This window comes from Cebidichthys violaceus, unplaced genomic scaffold (genome assembly GCF_023349555.1).
Source record: "Cebidichthys violaceus isolate CVI_PGR_0920_01 unplaced genomic scaffold, fCebVio1.0.p SCAF_582, whole genome shotgun sequence".
Taxonomy (NCBI): domain Eukaryota; kingdom Metazoa; phylum Chordata; class Actinopteri; order Perciformes; family Stichaeidae; genus Cebidichthys; species Cebidichthys violaceus.
In genome coordinates this window covers 1-25,457 of record NW_027176797.1, presented here as the reverse complement: position 1 = coordinate 25,457, position 25,457 = coordinate 1, and the positions used below count along the sequence as shown (strand labels likewise).

At 47.5% G+C, this 25,457-nt stretch overlaps 1 protein-coding gene across 1 annotated transcript; it reads left to right on the top strand.

Moving 5' to 3' along the window:
• Window positions 1-743: 743 nt before the first annotated feature.
• On the top strand, window positions 744-25,063 carry LOC137888882 (neuropilin-1a-like; the record flags this gene model as incomplete). Its single annotated transcript, XM_068732390.1, has 3 exons — window positions 744-918; window positions 17,683-17,864; window positions 24,714-25,063. Coding segments are annotated over 3 exons (668 nt in total), but the record flags the coding sequence as incomplete, so codon positions are not given.
• Window positions 25,064-25,457: the final 394 nt, after the last annotated feature.

The window sequence follows — 25,457 nt, the reverse complement described above, 5'->3', positions numbered from 1 at the left end:
TTTATTCCTCACTCGTTTTATTCCGATTTAACTGATTTCCAAGAGGTGAGCGCGCGTGTATGTGTGTGTGGTTGCGCGCGTGAGTATTAAAGCAGCAGATGTTGGCAGCTTTTATGTTAAAATGATGAAAACGCGCGCGAATGAAGATAAATGTGAGTTGCGGCCCTTTGAGAAGCATAATTCCTTTTAATGGTGAAACTCATAGTGTAGCTTAGAGGAACAGACTAAATCACTGGGACTTTCGGCTTCGGCCAACCAAAAACTTTTTTTCTTTCACTGAAGCTTCTCCATTCACACTTTTTAATTTGCATTTATACATCTGCCCAAAGCTGCTCCTTTTCTTATTCTAATGTGAGGAACTGTTCCTTTATCTGAACTTAAGTTTCATCTCAGTGTGCCACAGCAAGGCTGCTCCATAACAACTCACCATAAATAATAATAATATTATTAATAAGGATACTAAATACCAACATGCATATACATTGTGTGCCAGTTAAAGTCTGTGCAGACTCTAACATTTGTTTGTCTTGACCAATTCAACTTTGTATAAGATATTTTGGACTCTCTTAGGGAAGAAAAAGTTTCTCTGAATCTCTCCTGTCTTAAGGAAGTTGCACATTTTCTGATCTAATCCAACTATAAATTGCTAGATAGATAGCAATGTATGAAATTTGAGCATCAGAATTGTGAAATATGAGTTTCTTTTCCTGAAAAACGTTTTTTTCTCCCACTCCCCTTGGCAGATAAATGTGGAGGCAACATCAGAATCTCAACCGCCAACTACCTCACCTCGCCCGGATACCCCCTGTCCTATCCCCCTTCTCAGAGATGCGTGTGGGTGATATCGGCGCCTGGTCCTCACCAGCGGATCCTCATCAACTTCAATCCGCATTTCGATCTGGAGGACCGGGAGTGCAAGTAAGTACACCACAATATTTTCTATGGAAAACAGATGTGCTTTTGGTCCCCCTCCCCCCCAAAAAAACCCTCATTCATCGAATGTTTTTTTTGTCTCCGAATTTGATTTAAAGTTAGTCTGGAATAAGGACGATAGAGTGAAACCTCTGAAAATATTCTGTATGCTTTTGTTCTGCAAAAATGAGTGAATTAAATAACATTATTAGTGAAAATAATCTGTCTGGGAAGCTCACTGTGGGAGCCACTACACCATGAGAGGCTGCGTAGAAGCTGTTCACACAAACAAACACATTCATATTGCATAGCCTGTATACATGTGTTTTCCTTTCATCTGTGTGTGTGTGTGTGTGTGTGTGTGTGTGTGTGTGTGTGTGTGTGTGTGTGTGTGTGTGTGTGTGTGAGACACACATCCCCCCTTCTCCTCATGCATATTGCACATGAAACTGTGCCATCTAGTGGCGACAGGCTCACTGAAACCGTGTCAATGTGATCCTGCTCTGCCTCTACACAGGGCAGCAGGAATGTCCCTTCCCTGCCATCTGGTTTTGGAATGCCCTCGCCTCCCGTCCTCGTGGAGTGAAGTCACCGGTGTGTGATATTGATTTGAATTGCCGTAATTTTGCAAAAGGCCTTTTGGGTTCACCGGATGCCATTAACCGTGGTTACTTAATGCACTGCAAGAAGAAGAAAAAAATGTCCGTCTTAATGAGCCATTTACTTTCACATTTGCTCATAAAATCCCATTACTCTCCCAAAACAAGTAATAACTTCCAAGAGTGGGGTTCAATAAAAAAAAAAAAACAACCTCAGCCTATTTTAATTAGGCAGTCACTCTGTTAATGTCAGAGCTGGAAACAAGTGAAATGATCTGACTCATCTGTTTTCCTTCACTTAGATTTAAACTCAAAACTTGGTGAAATTCCCCCTTTTTTTTTAAGGTGAATCCCTCAGCGACAGTTAGTTTCTGATCCTTATTTGACTTGCGAGCCGCGAGCTGTCGCTTCCAACAAAGAGCTAAGCGGCTAACCTGTTGTCAGATAGATAGTTTAAGCCGATGAAACGGGAGACAGACAGTAATGTGATGAGCCTGTGTCAGTGTGGGTGCCCTGAGGTGAGCCTTGCCTGGGCAGACCGCCTCCCTCTGATTGCCCGTCTCTCTGTGTGTGTGTGTGTGTGTGTGTGTGTGTGTGTGTGTGTGTGTGTGTGGTTTTGGTGCGTGTGCCGGTGCCTCTGCCCTGCACTGTCTCAGCTGTTTGTTTACGCTGCAGGGCTCGGGAGAGTACAGGGCTTTGCTGGATCCTGTTACTGTATCACTGCTCCACCCAAAAAACCTGGACCCTTTGCTTCTTTTGTGCTCCCTCAGTGTCCCCCCCACCCCATTCCGTATATATGTCTGCAGGGTGTGTTTTCTTTTCTTTTTTAATCCCGGATCTCAATCCCACTTTAACCTTTCTTTACTGCTTGTCAGAGATTTATGGCAGGACGAAATGGCCATCTTTTTGAAAGCTGGATGCTCCTTGACACTTCTTTTTGGGTCCGATTTCAGCACCAGAGGGACTATTAAACTGTCCAACATCCTCAAGTTAGAGAGAGAGAGGAAGGGACAGGGGAGAGAGGGGGGTGTTAGCAGAAACAATGCTGGCGCTAATCAAATTAGTCAGGAATGAATTTCCTGTTTCTAAACACACGCAGTAAAAAGAATTTGGCCCCCTCAGGCTCCACGAAAGCTGCTTTTATTTTTTTTACCAAGTTGAAAGGAGGGCGGGCTTTGGGCTCAGCGATCCATCCATGTATCAATTACAAATTAGCTCGACGCTTTCATTCAGCAGCCGCCGAATTTGCAGATTGCCAGTTTTAGCTTGTTCTAGCAGATGAAGTTTGTGTCGTGAATTTGTTTGCGTCTGTGAGCGACTCTCTCTCGCTGTCTGCCCTGTTTCCTTAGTCATTACATGTGGAGCAGACGCGACCTATATGTCATGCCAAAAGTGTGGTCAGGAGGATCTGAGCCGCTCGTCTAGAGGAAACGCAAAACAAATGACACCGGCAGACGGCTGTGAAACTTAAGTGAGTCTCTGATTCATGTGGGCCACGCAGAGACTGCGCTGGGAAACGGGGTCGACCTGACCCACAGCTTCTTTCCCTAGTTTTACCTCGGCGTGCCGTTTCATTTTTAATGTTTCTAATGCAGTGGTTTTCATGGGACTTTAGTTCCACTTCACAATGTATTCCGCCTCGTGCTGCTTCCCTTTGGCATCAGCCGGCAACGACAGGCCATGACGTGAATTCCATTTTCCCTTTTTCCTCCTTAATTTCAAATTACGGCTCGATGTAACATGAGAGTGGGCTGCTGTTCTAATCGCTGACAAGGCATGTCATAGGTAACTGGATTATGGAATGGGGGAATAGTTACTCATGTGTCCGTGGACAGTAGTTGGGTGTGATTTGCGTTGGACCCATCAGACTCCCCGTCGCAGCTCCACTCACCAAATCAGCCCTTACATAAATGGAAACTGATGAGAATGGCTTCCTTATCTGATGGACTGGCAGAGTGGGCGGAGGCGGCGGGGGCCACAATGCATGCTTCAGTGCACTGCCTTGCAATCTAATTAGTGGGCAAATGGAACACACATGCACCACATGTTCCCCAACATGGCTGTTATCTGCAAACCAAACAAGAAGCACTCAAAGTAATGCTCGTAAAAGGGAAAAACAGCCTTTCACTGAGTGGAGTCTGTCTGGGGGGGGGGGGGGATTGTTGCACGTGTGTGCTCCACCCGACAGGTTTGTTTGGGGAAGTGCAGAGGCCTGTATCCTGAGAGCCGGGGGAGGAAAGCACTTCATCACCGAGATAAGGAGACTTAAGTGAGCCCTGCGATTCTGAATGCAGAGCGTGTTTACCTTTCACGCACCGTCGTAGAGTGAAGTTTTCGGGAGGGTTTCGCCCTCGCCGCTCCCACGGCTAATGAAGTTTGAGGCGAAGGCGCCGCCCGCATCGAGGCAAATATTTGAAGTCAATTTCGTTCTGAAAAATGGTCGGAATGAGCGAGCTAAGCTCAAGTTAGGAAAAAAACCCTGAAGTAAATAGATACGCTTTCGCTCTTCTCCCTCCCCGGGCACTCTCATTTCTCTGCGATCTGATAAGGGCTGCCAGGCTCGTCTCCATCATCTGAAGGAAACACAGAGGTTTCAGTGGATTTCAATCTAGACAAAGTGACGGACAGGTTTTACGTAAGGCAGATTGAAGGGCAATTTATTAAATTTGTAAGACAGACTATAGTTCTTTCTGTCCAAGTTAGAATTCTGATAAGGTTTCCAGGTTTGAGCATAGACCTGCTGAATCTCCCATCCTGAGTTTCAGGCTGTTCTCGGAGAGGAGAGACAACTTTCTGTAAATGTGATGCACCCTTGACAACATTATGAATCATTGATAGCATCGGATTTGCTGACCCAACCAAAAAAAACAACAAAAAAAAAACAGTGACTTCTTCCCTTGCAGCAAGCCAGCCAGCCAGTCAGAGCTGCACTGTTTGTTTTTGGAGGCGCAGGAGAGAGGGGGTTGAAAAGCAGAGACACTCTCTCCTCTTTCTCAGCACTTCCTCGTTTCTTTGCTTTTCTCTCTGTCTGGTTGGTGTTTTTCTGGGACAGTCTGTGCAGCAGTGGATGGAGAGGGGAGGGTTCACATGTATGGCAGGGTGGTACTATAGGCGGCGGAGATATTTGAGGAATGCCTCCTCAAGCAGCAGCCCTTTGTGGAGGGGGGGGGGACGGGGGGACGGAGGGGGAAAGTCAGCCTCCCACCTCTCCACGCTTCAAAAGCCCGCGAGAGCCCCCCCCGCCGCCTTCAGGTGCCTGTAACTCAAAGCATGGGAAAGCACTCTCTTCCTCTTCTTTTTAATTGTAGTCCGCTCCTTTCTCCGTCCCACTGCCCCTTTCCGCTGCGGTCTCCCACTGAGCTGCCCCTGTGGAGCTGCTGGGCCTGCTGGGAAGGCAAACATTCTCCGCTGTGTACCCTCTACAATAGACATCCTGCCCCTCCTGGCATTCCTGACCAGGCCCCGGACTCCAGAGATGACTAACGGGAGCTCGGGGAGGGGGAGGACGGGTATGACCCTTCCCTAGATCTATAGTTGGCTCTGTCTTTGTCATGTGGAATCCCACTATCTCCACTCATATGGCCACGGTGCCCGACAAAGAGTGCCACCTGTTTCTAGGAAGTGAGAGTGGAGGACAGAAGGAGCTTTAGGGAAAAGATCCAGTCGGCCAATTTCCCTAATTCCCCCGTTGCCCCTGTCACCTGAATAGCAGCTCCACGATAGAGAGCGGTGGAGCTTCACAGCTGGGGAGTGAGGATCTGAAAACAGCTCTTACTCCCCGCCCCCTTTATTCCTCTTTCACCCTCCTCTACAAGGCGACCCCGAGCAAATAAGGAGAAGTGGGCTGTGCGACCGTTTATCAGCCGTTGTCATGGAAGAAAAATAAATAAGGCAGGAACGCAACAGGAGCCTTTTTTTTTTCTGAACGGGCCTGTGGCGGTAGAGGCTTTTAAAGAAGGGAAGTGCTGTGACCTCCCGGGCTGAGCGGACGGGGCTTTGGAGTGACACGGATTGTTGGAGATACTTATGGCTGTTAGGGGACATTTATTTCTGTTGTGGATGTGCGCGTCTTTTCATAGTGCGTGTCAGGGAAGAATCCGTGCTGGTGGAGTTCAAAGCGGCGCTGCAAAATAGGCACAGCAAAAAAAGAACAAGGAGGGTGTCGAGGCGACGCCGCTTCATTTAACTACCAGGTTTGACAAAAGCAGCTGAAATTATGCACCTGGTATTTTCCACAGCAATACAGAAGACTTGCATGCTTCATAATAATGGAAATCAAATTGCACCTCAAATGACTTTGAAACAGTGCGCTTTCGAAAGACCAGCTTGTCAGCAGCAGATCAAAGAGCAATCCACCTTGAATGCGTCTTGTTTGCTCTTCATGGCAATTACACCAAATACCTATTTTGTCAGCGTGGTAAAACTTCCAGAGACGAGCACTATGCGACTTAAATTTCTGTTTACAGCTCATCATTCCCATTTGCGACTTGCAAACCTTAAGCGTGGATGAGGTGAGGGGAGCCGGTCAAAGCAAATGAGAGCTGCAGATGAATGTTAAGTGTTCACTTTGTTAGCTAACCAGTGGGCGAAAGAGACAGGACGGCGGACGGAGACGTTGCACCGGAAAGCCGTTGACCTTCACTCTCATTACTCTCTTTCCTCGTCTTCATCTCTTTTAACCATAAAGGGTTAGTCCCTGGCTAATGAGCAGGATATAAGTAGGTCTGTGCATATGCCTGCAATACGTGTGTGTGTGTGTGTGTGTGTGTGTGTGTGTGTGTGTGTGTGTGTGTGTGTGTGTGTGTGTGTGTGTGTGTGTGTGCGTGTGCGTGTGTGCGTGAGACTGGGGTTGAGGGTCTTTTTTTGGTTTTTTTTTCATCCGCCGGTGAAGTGTTTCACCTTGGCCGCGGCTTGGAAGGGCAGCCTGATTGAAAAGCTTTCTGTCCGTGGCATCTGCCATCCTCCCCGCTGCTCTGTCACCACTTTGATTCATGCACAACCTGACCACAACCGGGAGGCGAGCCACTCTACCTCGCAGCGGGAGGGGAGGTCCACTTCACAGCCGAGGAGTAAGAAGCGGAGGAACAGGGGGGAGGGAGGGCGAGGAAGAGAGAGAGAGAGAGAGACGCGACAAGGCCAGTGCTCATAAATAACCCGCTAGATTTCAAGCCTGGGTCGCATATATATATATATATATATATATATATATATATATATATATATATATATATATATATATATCTCGGCACAAAAGCATCATACGTGTCTGCCTGTTTTGTTTCTCATCTTGATGTGGGAGTTAGCGGCTTGTGTTTGCCAGAGATTGAGTGTCCCTAAGCTGTATCTGGCACACGGCTGGTGAATTCTTTTTTCTTTCTTTTTTTCTCCGTCTTTTTCATTCCAGCCCCAAACCAATGCAAGCTTCCCTATATGGAAGTTTCTTGTGGAATGGAGCCGCACACAGCCCACACAGCTTAGAGTTGTCAGTCGTATGCTCTTTTACTTTTTTTTTTTTTTTTTAATCCAAAACAGATTGATAGAAAAGAAGCCGTATGGAGAGTCTCATGATTAGAAGACAACATGTCTTAATCACAGCTCTCTATCTGGACACACATCTATTGACTGTAAGAAAATTCATACTCATTTTTCCCTCCAGCGCCGATGAAAAAGCATTAAACACTGGGGCTAGGATTCAATTATGCATTTCTGTTTCCAAAGGACAGTTGGCAATAATCGCCGTCTCCCCCTCTCTCCGCCTCATATAATATAATTAGCAACAGGTTTTCGTCTCGCGCCTTCTTTTCTTTCCGTTAAATGCTGATTTCTCAGTTTATGAGGCCGCGTGGAAAAACAACAAGAAGGGATAAGGAGGGTGAATGAATGAGGAATAATTTGAGTTCATAAGTAGCAGAGCAGTAGCCGGGGTGGATTGTAGCTCCCAATGTCTGACATCTCCCGTCCCACAAAGACAAGACGGAGATCTGGACACTTTAATGCGTCGTGTCCAGGCTTGTCAGACATGTTGCGTTGAGTGGTCTAACCTTGAATGAGGCTCATGAGTTTAATTGATTTTCGGTCACTGTGGTCGCACACAGCGGGTCGGCTCGCTGGTGTTCCTCCACCACTCGGCTGGCCGTGATTCGGCCCGGGCGGCAAGCAGACAGTGATTGATGGGGCGGTACCCCGCCGCTCTCTGATTGAGTTAGAGCCACTCACAAGCCCTTGCTTTGTTTGCTCTTTTTCTTGATCTCTCCTCACTAAATTGGCAACATTAGCTGTGGTCTTCCTTTTTTTTTTATAGCAGCCGCCACTTTGCTTTTCTTTTTCTCACGGCTTCTCATTTCTTTTGTTAGATGGCAGTAATTGTAAAAAAAAAAAAAAAGAAGGCTGTAAATTCAGCCTTACAGCAACCTTCTGTGCATTATCACAGTAGGGTGGTGCTGAAAGAGTTATCAGAAGCCTGTACCCCAAGCTGTTCCAGGATGACCCCTGCCCACACTGAGATAAGCGGCAAGAAGGCCCCTCTTTTCCATGAACTTACACAAACTCCCAGTGGATTTCAGCAGAAAGCTGAGGGGAACAATACTACCGGCCAGACTGTCTCCAAGTTGGCAGGAAAGTTTGATTGTAGGGCCAGTAAATGAAAGAGTCACCTTGCCCTCCAAATACTGGCAAGGGCTGGCTGGCCATCAGCACTTTGATCGGTCCAGTAATGCCGAGCATTCGGCTTCTCTGCCCGGCTCCGCGGAAGAGACACGCCGCTTGGCGCGTGGCCCTCGCAACACGGCTCATTTGGCCTTCGAAGTGCTGCATCATTGGAAAATCTGAGTTCTTTGCACGCAGTGGGAACAATACGGCCGTCAGAAGGAAATGAAGGATGTGGTTATAGACGGTAGATATTGTGTCCAAGGGCTGATCCGCATTCAAAGGAAACTTCACAAATCTGGCAACAACTGGCCATGCTGTAGCAAATGTGTGCCTATTGTCGAAAAAAAAAACCCACTCCCCCTTATTTGTTTTCGTCACCATCCTTTTTCCTGTTCCTGTTAAGATCTACAAATAGCTCGTCTTGTCTCAAGGTTATTGTGTGGTTGAAGGTCAGACGGCTGTTTGCATACATATAAGCGGACATTCCAAGTCCTCTTTCGGGGGCCTGTTCACAGTCGCCCCACCGCTCCCAGCCAAGTTGCTCCGCGTCGAGCCACATGACCGGGTCACGGAGCACCCAGCCCAGACTGCTCTCCGACCCCCTCGCTCCCCCTCCGCCTCCACAGACTGCAGGGAGGACAAAGGCAAAGAAAGAGGGAGGGAGACCGCTACGGGGGACGGATGGGGGGGGGGGAGGCGTTTAATTGAATAATTCCCAGTGCAGTTATTACCACCATTGCCCTCGAGCTTCCCTAGCTGTTGCTGAGCATGCTTCACGCCTCTGAACCCTTTCTAGATTCGTGTTGGCACCTGTTTGCCAGCTACCTCTATCAGCTATTTGCACTACTTCTCTCTTTTGTTTCTGTTCCGCCGCTCTATCAACCGCTCAACTTACGCGCCTTCACGCTCTGTCACCCCAGCCAGTCAGTTTCCTTTTAACCCAACACCACCACCACCACCCACCCACGCCACACCACTCTTTCTCCCTTCCTGCCCATTGTGGAGAGGCGAGAGAGTTTTGAACAGCACCCAAAGCCTTTACCTCTAGTTGACCCCAGCTTCAACTCCCCCTCCTCCTTTCCCTCTCCTCCTCAGCTCCTCTTGCCTTCTTTGAACGCGGCGTGCTCCTTGCGCACACAGCTCGTTACCCAGCGGGGAGCGCCGCTAGCTTCTCACAGCATCAGGAACAGATAGATGATTGCCTTTGCATGCGGCGCTCCTTTTTCAGGGAGGGCATATTGGTTTTTTTTTTTTGTCTTTTTCTCATCAGCACGTAAAATGTGATGTTATGTAGCGTTCACTCTGCTAGAATCAGTCCATTGTTAAGTTCAGTGACTCACTAGCTCCAGGTTGTTGACAATTATCTCCACGTTTCCTCATGTTTCTTCTCGTCACATGGTTAGAGCGTTCCGGGCGATCCAGTGCATCCCATACCATGTCCTCATAAACAGGATATCAAGTAAGGTATGTCCCCGAATAAGCGCCCCCCCCCCCCTTTTTTTGGGACATACCCAAATTAACCCTTTTGGTTCTTTTAATTTTACGATCAAAAAGTCACAATTAGTCCAAGTGATAGTGAGGCGAGTTAACAGCGGCATGAGCACGGTTTTTCCACCAATCTTCTGTTTTGTAATAAAAATGTATGCCTGTTTTTTGGTCAAATTGAGCAATCTGGATTTTTTTTTGTCTTGATGTGGTTGACTTTGGTTCACAAAGAGATTGATGTAAGCTTAGTAATGGTTCTAGTATGTTCCAGGCCCATTTTGGACCCCTGCTTACGGGCCTCCAAGGCATCAAGATATTTTGCGAATCCGTTCATTGTGATTATGGGTGTTTGTGTGTTCATTATACAGTAGGTGAAGATGAAGCAGCCCAATACTCCCTGCAGGGTGTGTGTGTGTATCTCTGCCACCGAGTCCCGTAGGTGACCAGAGCAGGGCTGTGACAGTGTGTTTTAAAACGGAGCGTACACGCGGCGGCTGCTGTGCCACATCGCCCCCTTACTCTGAGCACCCTGTTATTTTTACCCTTGACTTCTCATTGTTGTAACGCCGGCGTATCATCCGAGCCGTGCCACAGACCCCTGTGGAGGACTCTCTCTCCGCTCACCTCTGCCTGCCCCTCTCTCCCGTGTAATCAGAGATCCTCTCAAATGTCAAGGTGGGACAAATGGGAGTCATTCCCTACTGTAATGGCCCCAGAAATGGGCCGGAGTGCTTCTCTTCCCCTCCCTCCCTCCCTTTCTCTCCCCCCTCTCTGAGGAAACGCACGGGACTTTTCGTCCTTTCTAATTTACTATCGGCGTCCTTTCTTTTCTCGTATTCTTCAGACTTTTATGCCAATAATTTCCTGCTTTTTTCTTTTAGCCCTTTGTAAAACATATCACAGAGTTCCTGGCTCTGTTATGTTAACGTGTTAAAACTTCTCAGGATAGGGTGTATAACAGACATATTGCATAATAGCTCTCAGTCACAATGACTGTATAATAAGGCCACTGCTACACTGCTTTACTCCCATGAAGTGTTTCTTAGAAATGTAGCCAAAGGGATTCATTCGCAAAGGCAGACATTCACTGTGTGAATATTCATATCTGCTTGCTAAGATGCATACGGAGCCCTGCTGTATGCTAAGCAATTTCATTTCCGCTCACTTAGCGGGGCAGAAAGTGCTAAATGTGTATTTCCATTTAGCCATGGGCAGTTTTTCTAATTAATTGTAGTTACTCATTCTGGCTGTAGTCACGATAACAAGATGTGTGATGGGGAAGAAAAGACGTCTCAACCCGACTCACAACAGCAGCTATTATTTACCGCGGTCATGTAGGCCACACATCAGCAAAGCACTGAGAATGGATGTATTTTTGTCTTATTATTGTTATTAATAATATTTATCACCTTTTTTAATATTTCACTTTATAATCACTTTTTAATTTGGAAAATGAAATATACACCTGAATTTTGATAGAAATATTCAATAATGCAAAAAGCTTGATGAACAAAAAAATACATTTTAGATATGATCAGCCGCTCATTGTGTCTTTCTTTTAGCAGAAGCTTAACAAGACTGTAAAATGTGGTGAACTTTGTTGTCTTGGAGCAGGAATCAAAATAACTTTTTTAGATGCATCACAACCAAAGAAGTCAGTTTTAAACCAATCAGCCCATTTATGAAATCCTTCGATTGAAAATAGTTTATTTTATTATTTATTATTTATTTCTTTGATTAGTTTATCTTTAAGTCAGCGGCGTTAGGCCACAGAAGACAAATGACTAAGTAACGGCGAGCCAATTGACTGCGTCTTTTGTTTAAACTGCCTCACATATCTATCATTGTGTTATTGTGACCCATTTGTCATGCCTCGCAATTTTAATGAGGGAAGGAGGTCGAAGTGAGCACAACAGGATGACTGAAAATATGCAACAGCCCGGTTTTAGCCCTGCAGGCATGTCCCAGTCCCCCATGGGAGCAGAAAGCAAGTGAGCTGAACATACTTCACTATTGGCAGGGTTCAAAGTGCAGCGGGCCTTACATATGAGGTGAGCACAGGGGATTTAGTTGGCTTGCTAACAGTAGGAGCTTGTGTGGTCAGTTTTATTTCCCCTGCTTGTTTTTAGCCCCCCCCCTCATCTACGTCCAGTTCACAGCAGTGTGAGCCTGCTCTGTGCTGAGCAGAAAGGATTCCCCCTTTGGGGCAGAATCCTCCCCCTGTCAGTCAACGCTCATATCTCCAAATAAAGGATTATTCTGCGTGTTGCAGAGGGGGGAGGGGGGATGCAATAATTGAGTCTAAATAGCCAAATTCATTCATTTGATTGTTGGCGACAGCAGATCTCTCAACAGTGTAATTAGGAAAGCTAATGGATAAAGGCACGCTAAATCCATCAATGCTAATGATAATTGCTGTTCGGGAAAGCGACTAGGCTACACCAACGTGTGGCCGAGGCCGCCACAAAATCAGAAACAGCCACACGGCATCTAAAAATATGAGTGGCGAGCGGAGTGTAACCAGTGTGGGGGCGACACCCAAAGAGGCCAGTTTGAGGGGCTGCAGCTGGGCCGTCTGGGCGGGGGACTTCCATCTTTTCATCCATCTTTTTTTTTTTTTTATCTTCCATCCATCCATGTGGCAGCGAGCGAAGCAATCATGCCCTTCTTCGCCGACGAGGAACCACTTCTGAACCCATCAGCTCTGATTGGTTGGTGGTTTGTCCCGCTGGGTGGGTTGCCCCGTTCCGAGGCCTTCTGACTCCTGCAATAATTTTCTGCGGATTCAGAAGTGGAGACACATCAGTGGAGGGGGGGGGGGGGGGGGGGTGATAGCTGCAGATTTTCCTTTTTCCTGCTTCATGGTAAAGCTTCTGTTTTAACGACGAGGTCCTGACCTTTAGATAAAGATTGCAGTGTTAGCAAGTCAATTAATGTTTTCAGCTGACATCATTAAGACGTAGACTCGGCTTACTGCCCAAGTTTTTTTTTTTCCGTACTTCGTTGTCTGTCCCGGCAAGCTGATGCGGGGGCCATTACAGGAAGGAGTGGACCTGTTATTTTAGTGCGGGTTAATGAATGTCCCGTGCACGAGGGAGGCGGAGTGGGAGGGAAGGCAAAGAAAGAGAGACCGTTTTATTTCAGCAAGGTATGTCCCCTCCAGGCTTGGAAAAAGTAAGTCGGGGAGCAGCTTGTCTCGTGCCCCCCCCTTGTACAAACGTTAATGATGTTTTTCCACAGCCCCGAGTGACAGTTTGTTCGCCGAGACTCGTTAACACGTGAGCTCTCCGGAGTTTTCTGACAGCTGACAACAAAGTCCTTTTTTCCTGCTAAGTCCCCCCCGGGCCTCACAGAAGCCGTCCCAAGTCCGTTGTTGTTTAGGCCTCTCCACTTGTGTTACCCGGAGATGTTTTGACATGGACGTGGTAGGTGACATGTTTTCGTGCGATAGCGAGTTGCACTTTGACAGCCGCGTAAAGAGAAATGCCGGAGAAAGGCGCACGGCATTTGTTCTATGCACAGCTCGACCAAAGGGAGTGATGGCAAAGAAAGAGCTCTTGTTCTGGGGGTTTCCACAGCATGCTTGAGCTTATAAATGGTCTGATTAAGAAATCCCACCAATTGTATGGGACTCATACAGTCTGTCATAGTGTTATTCCATTGCCTCAGATTGTATTGCTTTTATGGAGCCATATCAAGCGGACATTTATAGAGGCAGGACAGATTGTTTCCATGGGAAAGCTTCGGGCAATATAACTGTTATATTGTTAGGCCGTTGGTTTGTCGCCTTCTCTTTGGCTTTGCAAGGAGGGCTAATGTTCTCGTTTGACACTGGCGGATTGCTTTCTCTCTGTGCCTGAAGAGAGAAGGCAGGCTAATACATTTGAGTCGGTGAAGCGAAGGTCGTTGAGAATTACATTCACCCCCCCACCCTCCCCCCCCCCCCTCTCCTCAGCCTCCTACCCCTTTTCTTTTTTCCCTGTAATTTCCCCGCTGGATTGGCAAACGCTTTTCACTGTTAGCACTGTGGTAGGCAGCTCACTGCGTATGTGTAATCGTCTGAGTGTGTGTGTGTGTGTGTGTGTGTGTGTGTGTGTGTGTGTTGTGGTGTGCTGGCAGGCCCACCCAGACCCGAAGCAGACTAGACCGATAAATAGATGCATGGCTCAACTGGAATGTACTGTCATGAGGAATAAGAACAACAACAACGGGAGAGATGTGACGTAGAATATCACCACGCTGGTCCCCTGAGAGGAGGAATGTAAGTTTAAATTGGGAGGTCAGGAATACCCCAAAACTGTGGGACCATAGGGACCTTAAAAGTAGGCCATGTTCTACTTTTATGATCCTGAATAGAGGTTGTTAACTGCCCCGTCTTCCCTGAGGATGCTCAACCCTTAGAAGCGGGTCCTTACAGGTGTTCGGTGCGATGAATTAGAGGTACATTTAACACAGCTGGCAATAGGAGAGCCTTTTTGCGGAGCCCTCAAACTGCCCCACCAAGCGTTCGCCGTAATGTCTTCCAGATGATAAGGGCCTGGATGAATCTGTGTTAGCAGGGCGAAGCGTGTGGGCCCACTGGCGCAGAACCGTCGGAGTTCTGGCTGACATACCAGTCATTTAGGCACCAATAGAGACATTTTGGAGAAGGAGGCCTGTCTCTTTCTCGCCTTGCACAGCGAGGAACCCCGGGGGCGTATTCTCTCTTCCATCTGCATCCTCTCTCCCGCTGTGCTGCCTTTACGAGGGCCATCCGAGCTGACGATAAAGCACCAGGGTAAAAAAAAAAAATGCAACAAACAGCTTTTCTGGAGGTGCGAGGAGTGAAAATAGAAACGAAATAGGAGTATTCCTCTTGTTTGCATGGCAGGGAGTTTATGAGGACAGGAGAAATGAAAACATCGGTTGCCTGTTTTCTCTAAAATCACGCTACACTGGACACAATATGCACAATGCTCTGCATGTTACACACTTTTGCACCATCATCGTGCATATATGTACACACAAACAACAAAACCGCACACTTGAGCTGTACTGCAGCTTGCTCTTCTCTCCTTCTGCATCTCAATGATGCATCTCAGCATACATTTTTTTAGGCGTCTGGCAACGCTCAGCTTTTGGCAGTTGCTGGGTGGAGCAAGGGAGTGTGTGTGTGTGTGTGTGTGTGTGTGTGTGTGTGTGTGTGTGTGTGTGTGTGTGTGTGTGTGTGTGTGTGTGTGTGTGTGTGTGGGGGGTGGGGGGGGGTGGGGGGGGGGGGGGGTGGGGGGGGTAGAAACAGAAGCTCTGAGGTGAATTATAAGTCTGCTGATAGAACAGAGCGGGGCCACAGGAAGATTGATGCTCTCCGTTGTGAGCTGGGAATCAAAAGATGGAGAGGAGTCAGGAGAGGAATCGGGAGAGAAGAGAAGAATCAGGAGATGAGTTAGGAGAGAATAAGGAGAAGTGAGGACCAAGCAGATAAATTGATAGCACAAATTATATAAAGATAATAATACTATAGAGAAGGCAATAACTTAAAAAAAAAAATGTACTGCTGATTTCATCGTAAATATTTGCTCCGGTGGCTAAACTAGACGATGACACGCTTATAACAGAAAGAAACTCGATCCCTGCAACACAGGAGCCCATTAAACAAAATAATGAGTAACTCCCCAGCCATCTAGCCACAAAGTTCACAGGGGGGGGGGAGGTAAACACCACGTGAAACTAGTTTTGTTTTTTTTTACAGTGCTGCAGCTGATAAAGTAGCTAAAACAAAGTGGTACTTGTGTGAGCCGAGCCGGGGCTGTTGCCACAGCTGGTGGCCCGACGATGAGAGCGGAAGATGACCTGGTCTGAAATCACAAGATGGGGAGAAATGAAGAGGATACAGAAAAGAGGATTTCCAAATTATTTGACGAGTCCAAGTAGGGGGGGAACCAGATTTTTCCTCGACAGATTTTGATGAGATTTGGGTGTGGATCCTGAAAAGTGGAAAAGCAAAGCAAATGGCTGGCAGAAGAAGAAGAAGAAGAGCTTGATGCATGGTGACAGCTCCATATCACCTCAGATCACTCAATCCGAGCAGAAAGACAAGTGAAGTCATCCATCCACCGCACCTCCTCAGGGGACCCAATTTCAGGGAGTGCCACTTCTATCCATCCAGCTCTACATTTAGTTACATTCTGTCTCTGCCTCTCTCTCAATAGTTGACTCTTACTAGTTATAGTTCACATTTTTTTAAATAAACCTGATGATAGCCCTTGCCCACGAATCACCTCTGGTAACTTGATTTTTGTTCCGCAAATAGGTTTTATTCTAAATTTGAAGCAGGTGAAGGAAAACATTTTTGTGGGGGGAAAAAAAGGCTGTAAAGCGTGCGTGTGGATACAAGTCAGGTCCCACCTGAGGGATTTACCCCCCCCCCCCGGGCCATCATTCAAAGTGTAAATCGCCTTTTTGTGTGAAATCCGGCGCATTAACTGAATTTGAAATCGCTAAGGAGACGTGATGTTTTGACAGTAATTTGGGAATCGAGCACAACTATGAAAATAGGCCCCTTTGCCCGGAAGGCGCATATTTTCTGAGGAAGGGAGGAGGAGACAGAGAGAGCATGTGTGTTCACCGAATGTGCCCGCACACCTGCTGCACATTATACTTGCATACATCAGAATTCATTTCTCGATTTTACCGTGAGCGAATTGCGTTTTGCGGCATCCTGATGAAGATGGAGGGCCGTCGCAGCGGGTCAGCGGTGTTTGGGCAGGAATATGTGTTAATGTAATATAATAATATAAGAATAAGTGTTCCGCAGAGCAGAAAAAACTTGGCGAGACACGGTGCGTTGCGGGCAATTAGGAAACTGTGGAAACCCGAACCTGAAATCTGCTTTCTGGAGCTCACAGTCAAAACACAGCACGGAAAAGTCATCTGAACCATCATGCAAACTCACACACACACACACACACACACACACATACACAGGCAGTAGAGTTAAAACCACCACTCAAGTGCATTTAACTAGTGCCTGAAAACACACACTCACACACACACACACACACACACACACACACACACACACACACACACTGATAACCGGAGGCTATTTAGACCACCCTCGTCGGCCAGTCACTCTCTACCAGCTTGAGTTTTTCATGCCAGATTCCGTGTGCGTGTGTGTGCATGCGTGTGTGTGTGTCTGTGTGTGTGTGTGTGTGTGTGTGTGTGTGTGTGTGTGTGTGTGTGTGTGTGTGTGTGTGTGTGTGTCATGGTTCCTCTTCCCAATCCTATTTCAAAGCTGTTTTCCTCTTCTGCTCCCAAACTCTGCACCGACTCAATTAGGCGACTGCACCCTTCTATAGCCGTGGGTCTGAAATTCCATTTTAATGTGATGATTTTGTGTGTGTGTGTGTGTGTGTGTGTGTGTGTGTGTGTGTGTGTGTGTGTGTGTGTGTGTGTAAAAGTGTGTGTGTTTAACAGCTTTAACACCTGCTCTTTCTATACACCAGCCTCAGCCAAAGGCCAAGATATAATCACTCTCATTTTCTCTCATACAAGAAGCACACGCACACACCGTCAGTGTTATCTAGTGGTTAAACAGGAGATATAGACAGCTGTTCAGCTAAAGTTCAGTAGTCAAAGCAGTTACATAAACCTGACCTCAGTGCAGCTGGGAGCACAAAACCTCTGCAGTGCGCGTGTGTGTGGTTGTGTGTGTGTTCTCTGAGTTTTAACCTGAGACCTCATTAGTACACTGTGTTTATTTCCACTACATTACCTGCACAATATGCTGTGTTGCTCTGTGTTTGTGTTGGTCCTCTGAGTATGAATCTATGGTATGTGTGTTTATCTGTGTGTGTGTGTGTGTGTGTGTGTGTGTGTGTGTGTGTGTGTGTGTGTGTGTCTTCAGACACGCACATGATATAGTGATTTCCAATAAATCCAATCGATTAGAAGAACAAGAACAGAACTGAATGAATACCGAGCCTGAAGGGAAAACAACAGTTTTTCTAAAGCACACTGTGACTTACACTGCTCCTCTCTCTCTCGCCTTGCTCAGGTACGACTACGTGGAGGTGCGAGACGGCGTCGACGAGAGCGGCCAGCTAGTGGGGAAGTACTGCGGCAAGATTGCTCCCTCTCCGGTCGTCTCCTCGGGAAACCAGCTTTTCATTAAGTTTGTGTCTGACTACGAGACGCACGGGGCAGGTTTCTCCATCCGCTATGAGATCTTCAAGACAGGTGGGTGGCCTAGCACAGCTGCAGCTTCACTTTGTCCCAGACAAACCACTTTACCTACTTTTTTTTTTTTTTTTAAAAGCTCCATGCAACTTTTATTTTGTGTTGTTTTTGGCGGTCCCTGTAGACGAAAGTGGTAGTGTTTCCAAGCACCAGGGTACCTTTAGAAAACCTCTCATTTTACTGCAGCAGGGTCTTGATGTAGGTCATATAGCGGCATCGATATTAAATTGAGACTGTCTCATAACTAATTAAAAGTTCCTCACTGTAACTTTAAATTAAACAACCTGAGCTCTTAAAATAGCCATTGAGCAACATCATCAAGTAAATTCAATCTGATTTGTCTCAGCTGACACTGTCACGTTTACGCCGTGTGACACATTAGGAAAACTGTAGGAATAATTGTGATAATGGAGCAAGAAAGAGCCTCTCCGTCTAGTTTCATGGTTTGTTTGTGATTTAGTCAAGGCACCAGAGCGTCAAATTATGCACTTGCAATATGGCAGGCAATATGCTCCATTCAAAACCAATGAATCATAGTCCCATATGTTCCATAATTGTAGCAGTTTTTATCTGGTGTGAATGATTGTACAATAAGCAAGGGCATAATTTGCTGAGCAGTGATTCGACAAATGTTTTTTTTTCAAGTGTTGGTTTACCGTCAGATGGCAATCCACAGCGAGGGTATGAGCATGCCATTATAACCGCAGGCTAGCTGGTTGTGGAGAAAGTGAATTCAGGCAACTGAACTGGGTTGAGGAAGTGCTTTCACTGCAGTGGTGTCCATTCAGTTGGAGGTTCCCACCTAAAAATAAGTCCTCTTTGTAAATTAGTCTGGAATCATGGGCGATAAACCACAGATATCCTCAGGGGATGTCTGTCTTATCTGAACACAGCACCCCAGGAGGAAGGATTTCCTGTTGGGTGGCTGCCGTCCTTTGTTTGCCTGGATGGAGGAGGAGGAGGAGGAGGAGGAAGACGGCACATATCTGGAGAGTGACATGTCGGCAGACAGGTGCTACAGACTCCACTTTCATTAATTAACCTTAGCGGCAGTCAATGGGACGGCCCTCCCCGTGACCTCGGAGACATGATGAATGTCCCTGCGATGTTCCCTCCTTCCTTTTTAATCCGGGCCATGTTTGTGCTTGTGTTTGTGTCTCTGGGCTTGCGCGCGTCACCGTCACGACGGGGCAGCTGGCGGAGTGCGGCGCCGTTTACGAGATCAAAAGCGGCACTCCACCCCGACATGTGCAAGCTCATCAGCACACGCTCCCTCTGTCCCCCTCGATAGGCCCGTTAAATCTACCACATTCTTTTCATGATTAGCTTGGTGTTTCCCAGTCTCATCTATTAGCCGGGGCTGATTACAAATGAGGCGTGTTAGGGGCCCAGTGGCGATAGGGGAACTGCTGAGCACACTCATAGGGCACTGAGATATGAGCGAGTACATATCTAGCAAGAAATGCGGATGTTGCTGCAGATAGAAGATAGAGAGTCAGGGCTCGAGAGTTGGACCTCGATGAGGATCTTTGCTTATGGGATCCAAAGGGGACTCAGCACTTGGGGGGGAAAAATGCGCTCCAGGAGCATCGCTGTAGCTCAAACCCAGGACAGAACCTTTTCATCTGGGTGTTTTACACCTAGCGTCATCCCCCCCCGGCGGAGAAGAGCGCCGTGGGTGTGCCGTTGCTCCCTATAGTGGATCCAGGCCCCTCGTTATGCTCTGAGTTTACTCCGTGTTTTGACTAGAACAGTGCTCTGAGATCAATTAACAGCCCTGTTTGTGAGTGCGAAGCCAAGCAGAAAGAGAGATTCAAAGCTAGCTGATTAGCACAGCTTATCAACGAGCAGGGTATTAGCAGGGAAAAAAAACATTGTGTTGGCTAACACGTGTAACGTTAATGATGATACACAGATGCTCTGATAGCGGCTAGAGGAACGGGAAGCTCGCGCTCACGCATGCCAATGAGGGGAAATGCAAAGAATGCAGGCTGTTTATCACCGCCATTACAGGCGCGGAGATCAGTGGGAGTCAACCTCGGGTACGGCACCGCCTTTCATCTGGGGTTACGTGCAAGCAAAGGTCACACGGAAGATAAATATACCCGCATAGCAACCATAAGCAAACATGTACTCCCCTCAGGGATTCAGCTTATACAAACATGTTTACATGTGCAGGTTTTACCCACTTAGACTGTAAACTATGTAAATACACTTTCACACACACACACTTCAGCACGCTGGCGTTTGGAGCCCTGGCTTTCATCAACAGTAGCCTGCGAAGTGTCTAATTGGAAGAGTGCAGGTTGTTTTGCGGCTCTCTATGGCCGCTTCCGCGTCCGTCTCTACCCCACTCCACTCCTCAGTCCCATCCAACCAACTTAATTAGCATGGGCAATTTATTTTATAGCCTGCAAATTGGCAGCCGCGCTCCGCTGGCTGAAGTTTGGCAGGAGACGGGATGAGCGTAGTAGATGGTGAGGGAGGAAGAGATGGAGAAGCGGGGTAGATGAGGGATAGTTGTGCTGAAGGGAGCTCCAAGATTAGCAAGCTGGCTGTGTTTGTGTGCGGGTGTCTCTGCGGAGGCCTTCGATTTTATGAAATGGTTCATAAAACAAAAAAATAACAGCTGGGAAAACTATGGCCTTGACTTGATAAACCACCACCAGTAAGATGAAAAATCAGGAGAGGAAACTGAGATGAGGCCGGGTTACCCTCCACCAAGATCCTGGTGCTTTAGCAGAGGACCGAAAGCTGTGTTTATCCCGTCGTCTGACAGTATCTCGCTTAAAATCCTCAAGTGTTTCTGAAAAAGATCCGTCCTCTTAAGTACACATGCACAACATATGTTTTCCCTTAACGGCTCTGCGTTAGCTTTGAGCCACATCAATGCTGGCCGACGGCCCATTGAAGTGGGCAAGGAGATAGAGCCACTGACGGCCCTCCCTCCCTCCTTCCCACCCACTCACACACCCACACACAGGCTCATCCCCGTCTCCTCACGATTACTCAGCAGGATGACTAAGTCTATTGGACGGAGGCCTACGCAACGCTTAAAAACACCATCTTTTCACGCGACAGCCCCGTTTATCATGTCACTGTGATGCGGGGCCCTTTGACTCGGAGCATGCACCTGTGAAAACACTGTCAAGGTGTGCGTGTGTGTGTTGGGTGGGGCCTAAATAGGGGGCACGCTCTGCTTTCATGGACGGCACGCCCTGATGGCATAGGTCACATCTGGCATGGAGACGCACTGTCATCACACACACACACACACACACACACACACACACACACACACACACAGCCCTCATGGAAACCTAAGACAAAAATCTCTTTAAGGGGAGCCAGAGGGAGACTGTGACTCCCCCCCCCCCCCCCCCCCCCCCCCCCCCCCCCCCCCCCCCCCCCGGCCCCCATCCCATCAGCACTGTGGCACAGTCGGTGCGCTAAACAGCATGTCAGTAATCCAGTGCCTCGGGGTGTGTGTAAGGGTAAATGTAAACCTCCCTTTTTCCATCTGTCACAGTGACGGACACTCCGCAGGCTTCAGGTTAATGTTTGATTTAGTGTTGAAAGAGTTAATTCTCCACCGACCATTAACCCCTCCGTCCGTGTGGCATGCGAACAGAGTGGAGGGGAGGGGAGGGGCGGTATGAAGGGTGGTGGAGGGTTGTGATCTGGGCTAATGATCAGCCGGAGAGCAACATAAAACACAAACAGTGGTGATTTACTTAGCGCTCCTTCAGCCCCTTTGGCTCCGGCCTCTAATAAACCGGAGAGATGAATAGATGGGGGAAAAAAAGAAAGAGGAAAAGTGAGAGAGAGAGAGAGAAACAGATTAAAAAATGAAAATAGCAAGAGGCTGTCACATTTAACATCAGTTCCTTGGCGCAATGTTGTTGTAGTGATTAACGCCCAGTCTCTGGTCCGCTCTCAGCACTTTAAAGCAACAGCTTAATAGAGACATAGAGGACAAGTCATCAGGGAGACTAACAGTGGAAAGGCGCCCCACTCCATTCATGTTGAAACCATATTTATTTAAGATTTGTATCGATCTCTTAACACTTGCAAAGACTGAAATCAGAACCCCATTAAATATCATTTCGCCGGCTATGGCTTGTCGTGTTTAACCAACTCTGATCGCTCAGTCCGAGTGACATCTGTTTACTCCTCCGTCCAGAGGAGAGGGGGGGCTCAATGTAAACTAGAGTAAAAAGAATCCATTACTCCTGGTAGTAAATGTTTGAGTGCCTGGTTTGAGATTGCCGGTAAATGTTCAAGGTTACTTCTTTTTCTCTCCCTCAACTTCCTGTCGTATACTCAGCTGTTTGTTTTAAAGCAGTGGGTTCAGACTACAGGCCAAACTGATTTTCTTGGATGAGATGGGACAATCTAAGTGTATGATCCCTGTGAGTCTTACCTGAGTCAAACCTTTCATATTTACAAAACCCTTCCTGTTTCCCCCCCCACATCCTATTGGGACGACAAATACGCCAGCAACGGCAACAAATACTGTGATAAAACAGAGGGTGGAGAAGGGGCAGGGATGTGGCTACGGTACGGATGCTGTCACAGAAAAGCACAACTGCTATCACAGAACGCCTCTCGCGCGGACATCAGCACAATGCATCCTGGGTATATAGCGAGCGGGAGCTTGGGGACGGAAGCCTTTTTTCCCGCGTGGAGGCACTAGATAAAAGAGATCTGTCGGACGATTATCACGCCGGTGGGAGCGACCGGAGCGCTCTGTCTTCTCTCGCCACTCTGTTTTGTTTGCGATGTCTTGGCTCTGTCCTTTTCTTAAGGGGCTGTGAACGCAGCCAGGCACACAAAGGCTGACGATGGGGGAGTCTGTCCTTTTGGCTCGGCCTCAGTCGTCATAATTCGGAAAGAGCGCAGAAACAGGAAGACCTAATGGTGACGGTGATGGTGATGAAATAAGTATCTATACATACATTTCACAAATACATTAATTTATTATAGTGTCCTCAAATTGTAAGCTTAATCCTGGCAAAATGTGATGGAACATTTGCATCAGTCCAGGCATTACATTCGTCTATTGTCTGAATTCAAAGTGAACCATTCCCAAAGACCAAATCTGTTCTGGCCAACTGCTGAGCCGAGATAAGGGTCATGGTGGAGGCTGATGAAATGGACGGAGAGCGGAGATCTGAGCCAATATCCACAGGAAATTCAACATGCCGACCTGAATTGCACTTTGGATACTGCAGCTGTCTAGAGCACTCGGGGACTCATGGGCGCCTGTTATTTTCAAAGAAGTGGCTCCCATCTATAGTTTTTTCCCCCCCCGAAAAACTGTCTGACATTTCTCCACAAATACGTCGAGGTAAAGTGCAGAACTGCAGCATCCGGCAACCCTCTCATCTCGGCGAGCGCTCGCTCTCTCTCGACAAAAAACCCTCCATTTTCCGGGGGTAAATACGAGGGGAAGCTGTGAAATTAATGGTCGTCCACTGTTCTCGAAAAGCCACACTTTAGCGGCGGCACTAAATGTCAGCTCTCTTTAGAGTCAGAACGCCGCTCGCCATGGCTTTCAACTTGGGGAAAGGGAAAATCAACATGGCTCTCGCTCCCTTCCCTCACTCCTCGCCGGTGGACAGGCTGAAGTGGGCCCGATGGTCCTGAATTAGGGGCCCAGCAAGGAGTTTGAGTGACAGTGGAAAAAGCAGTTTGCCACATTTATTTAAGCTACAATGACTGTAGCACGCAGGCTCTATCTAGCGATAACTCCCTGCAATTTTGGTTTCGATCGGCCCCATCTGCGCCCATCACGCCGGCTGTCAGACTAGCATGAAAACGACGTTATCCTGTGCACATTTCTGCCACTAATGGCTCCAAATAATTGCACTGGATGACGGTAGTCCTCTTCTTTTTTTTTCATGAGTTTGTATGTGTGTGTGTGTGTGTGTGTGTGTGTGTGTGTGTGTGTGTGTGTGTGTGTGTGTCAAGCCCAGGCCCGGCGACAATCCGGCCCAGTGCTTGAGCATGCATAGTGAACATGTCTTAATGTCTCTTTCTATCACTCTCCTAAAAAAATCTCCTGCTGCTGTTAGCGTCAATTTTTTTTTATCACACGTCAGTCATTCTTAAAACATAATCTTGTGCTCATGATGTTTCCGAGAAGTGGCTAACGTGGGAAACATGTTTCTGCTCCTCATCAGCTGGAAGGCAGCTCTCCCGGGAAGCTGTGAATAAATATTTTGACTTTCCCTTGTGTAAAATTGCGTGTGCGTGTTGATGTATGCGCAGTCTTTGCCCTCGCCCTTCCATCCCTGACGCTGTAATTCTGCCTGAGCACCTCTCACATGTTTCACAGACGTGTCCTGATATGTGGTTGTGTGTGTGTGTGTGTGTGTGTGTGTGTGTGTGTGTGTTTGTGTGAGAGACAGGTTTTTTGCACAGTGAATCAAGCTGTTTATGCATTGCTCCCTGATTCTGGTGACTGAGGCCTTTCACTAATGTTTATGCTCACAGTCCAGATGTTTGAGGAGTTACTGATGTAACACACACACACACACACACACACATATAGGGATGAAGGAGTTTGGATGTTTGTGACCATGAGGGAATGAAAAAAAAAAAGGCACATAGAGGAGGGTTGAGAGACCCAGATGTAGCCTCAAGTAGAAGAACTATCAAGGTGGTCTCTGGTCCCCGGGGCCGTAAACTGTCCTCCACTCAATAGACCAGCTGGGAGGCAGAGCTTCTCAACACCAACCACACAAAGCCTCATTGAAACCGATCACTTAACCAACAGTCATTCAAAAGAATCAGAAGAATCCCTGTTGTGTCTCACCTTCTTACTCCTCCCCCTTCTCCCCGCAGGTCCAGAATGCTCCCGGAACTTCACCTCCAACAGCGGTGTAATAAAGTCACCGGGTTTCCCAGAGAAATACCCCAACAACCTGGACTGCACGTTCATGATCTTCGCCCCCAAGATGTCCGAGATCACCTTGGAGTTCGAGAGCTTCGAGCTGGAGCCCGACCCGACGCCCCCCACCGGTGTGTTCTGCCGCTACGACAGACTGGAGATCTGGGATGGCTTCCCTGGAGGTGAGCAAGCGCTGCTGGTTACGGCCGTAGTGCCATTGTGCGCTTTTTATTTGTCAAACTACCAGAAAACAGCAATGCTGTGAAAAAATAATAGCTGAAATCCCACTGCTAAGAAATCCTGTAGAAGCAAAAGAAAAAAAGATGAATAGATACTTCTTTTCTCACTGTTTTTTTTTTTTTTGAATGAACAGCTTTACACAACATGACGGCATTATTCGGGCCAGTGGGCTAACTGCTTTAACCAGACTTGGCAGGGGTCCAAGAGTCTGTCGGCATGAGCGTAACGCTTAGTCATCGCTCAACGCCATACACTTTCTGGTTACGAGAGCCTCCCGTCCTTCCTTTTTCTCTCACGGGCTGCATTCTCTGACGCATAGAAAACTGACTCTGAAAAGAGATTTCCTTCAGAGGCTTCTTTTAGTTTCCCACAGGAGAGAATTTAAACTGAACCAGCTTGGTCCTGATGGGAGCAAAAGGCCCGCAGCTCTCGCGCTGATTCGGACACACGATAAAACT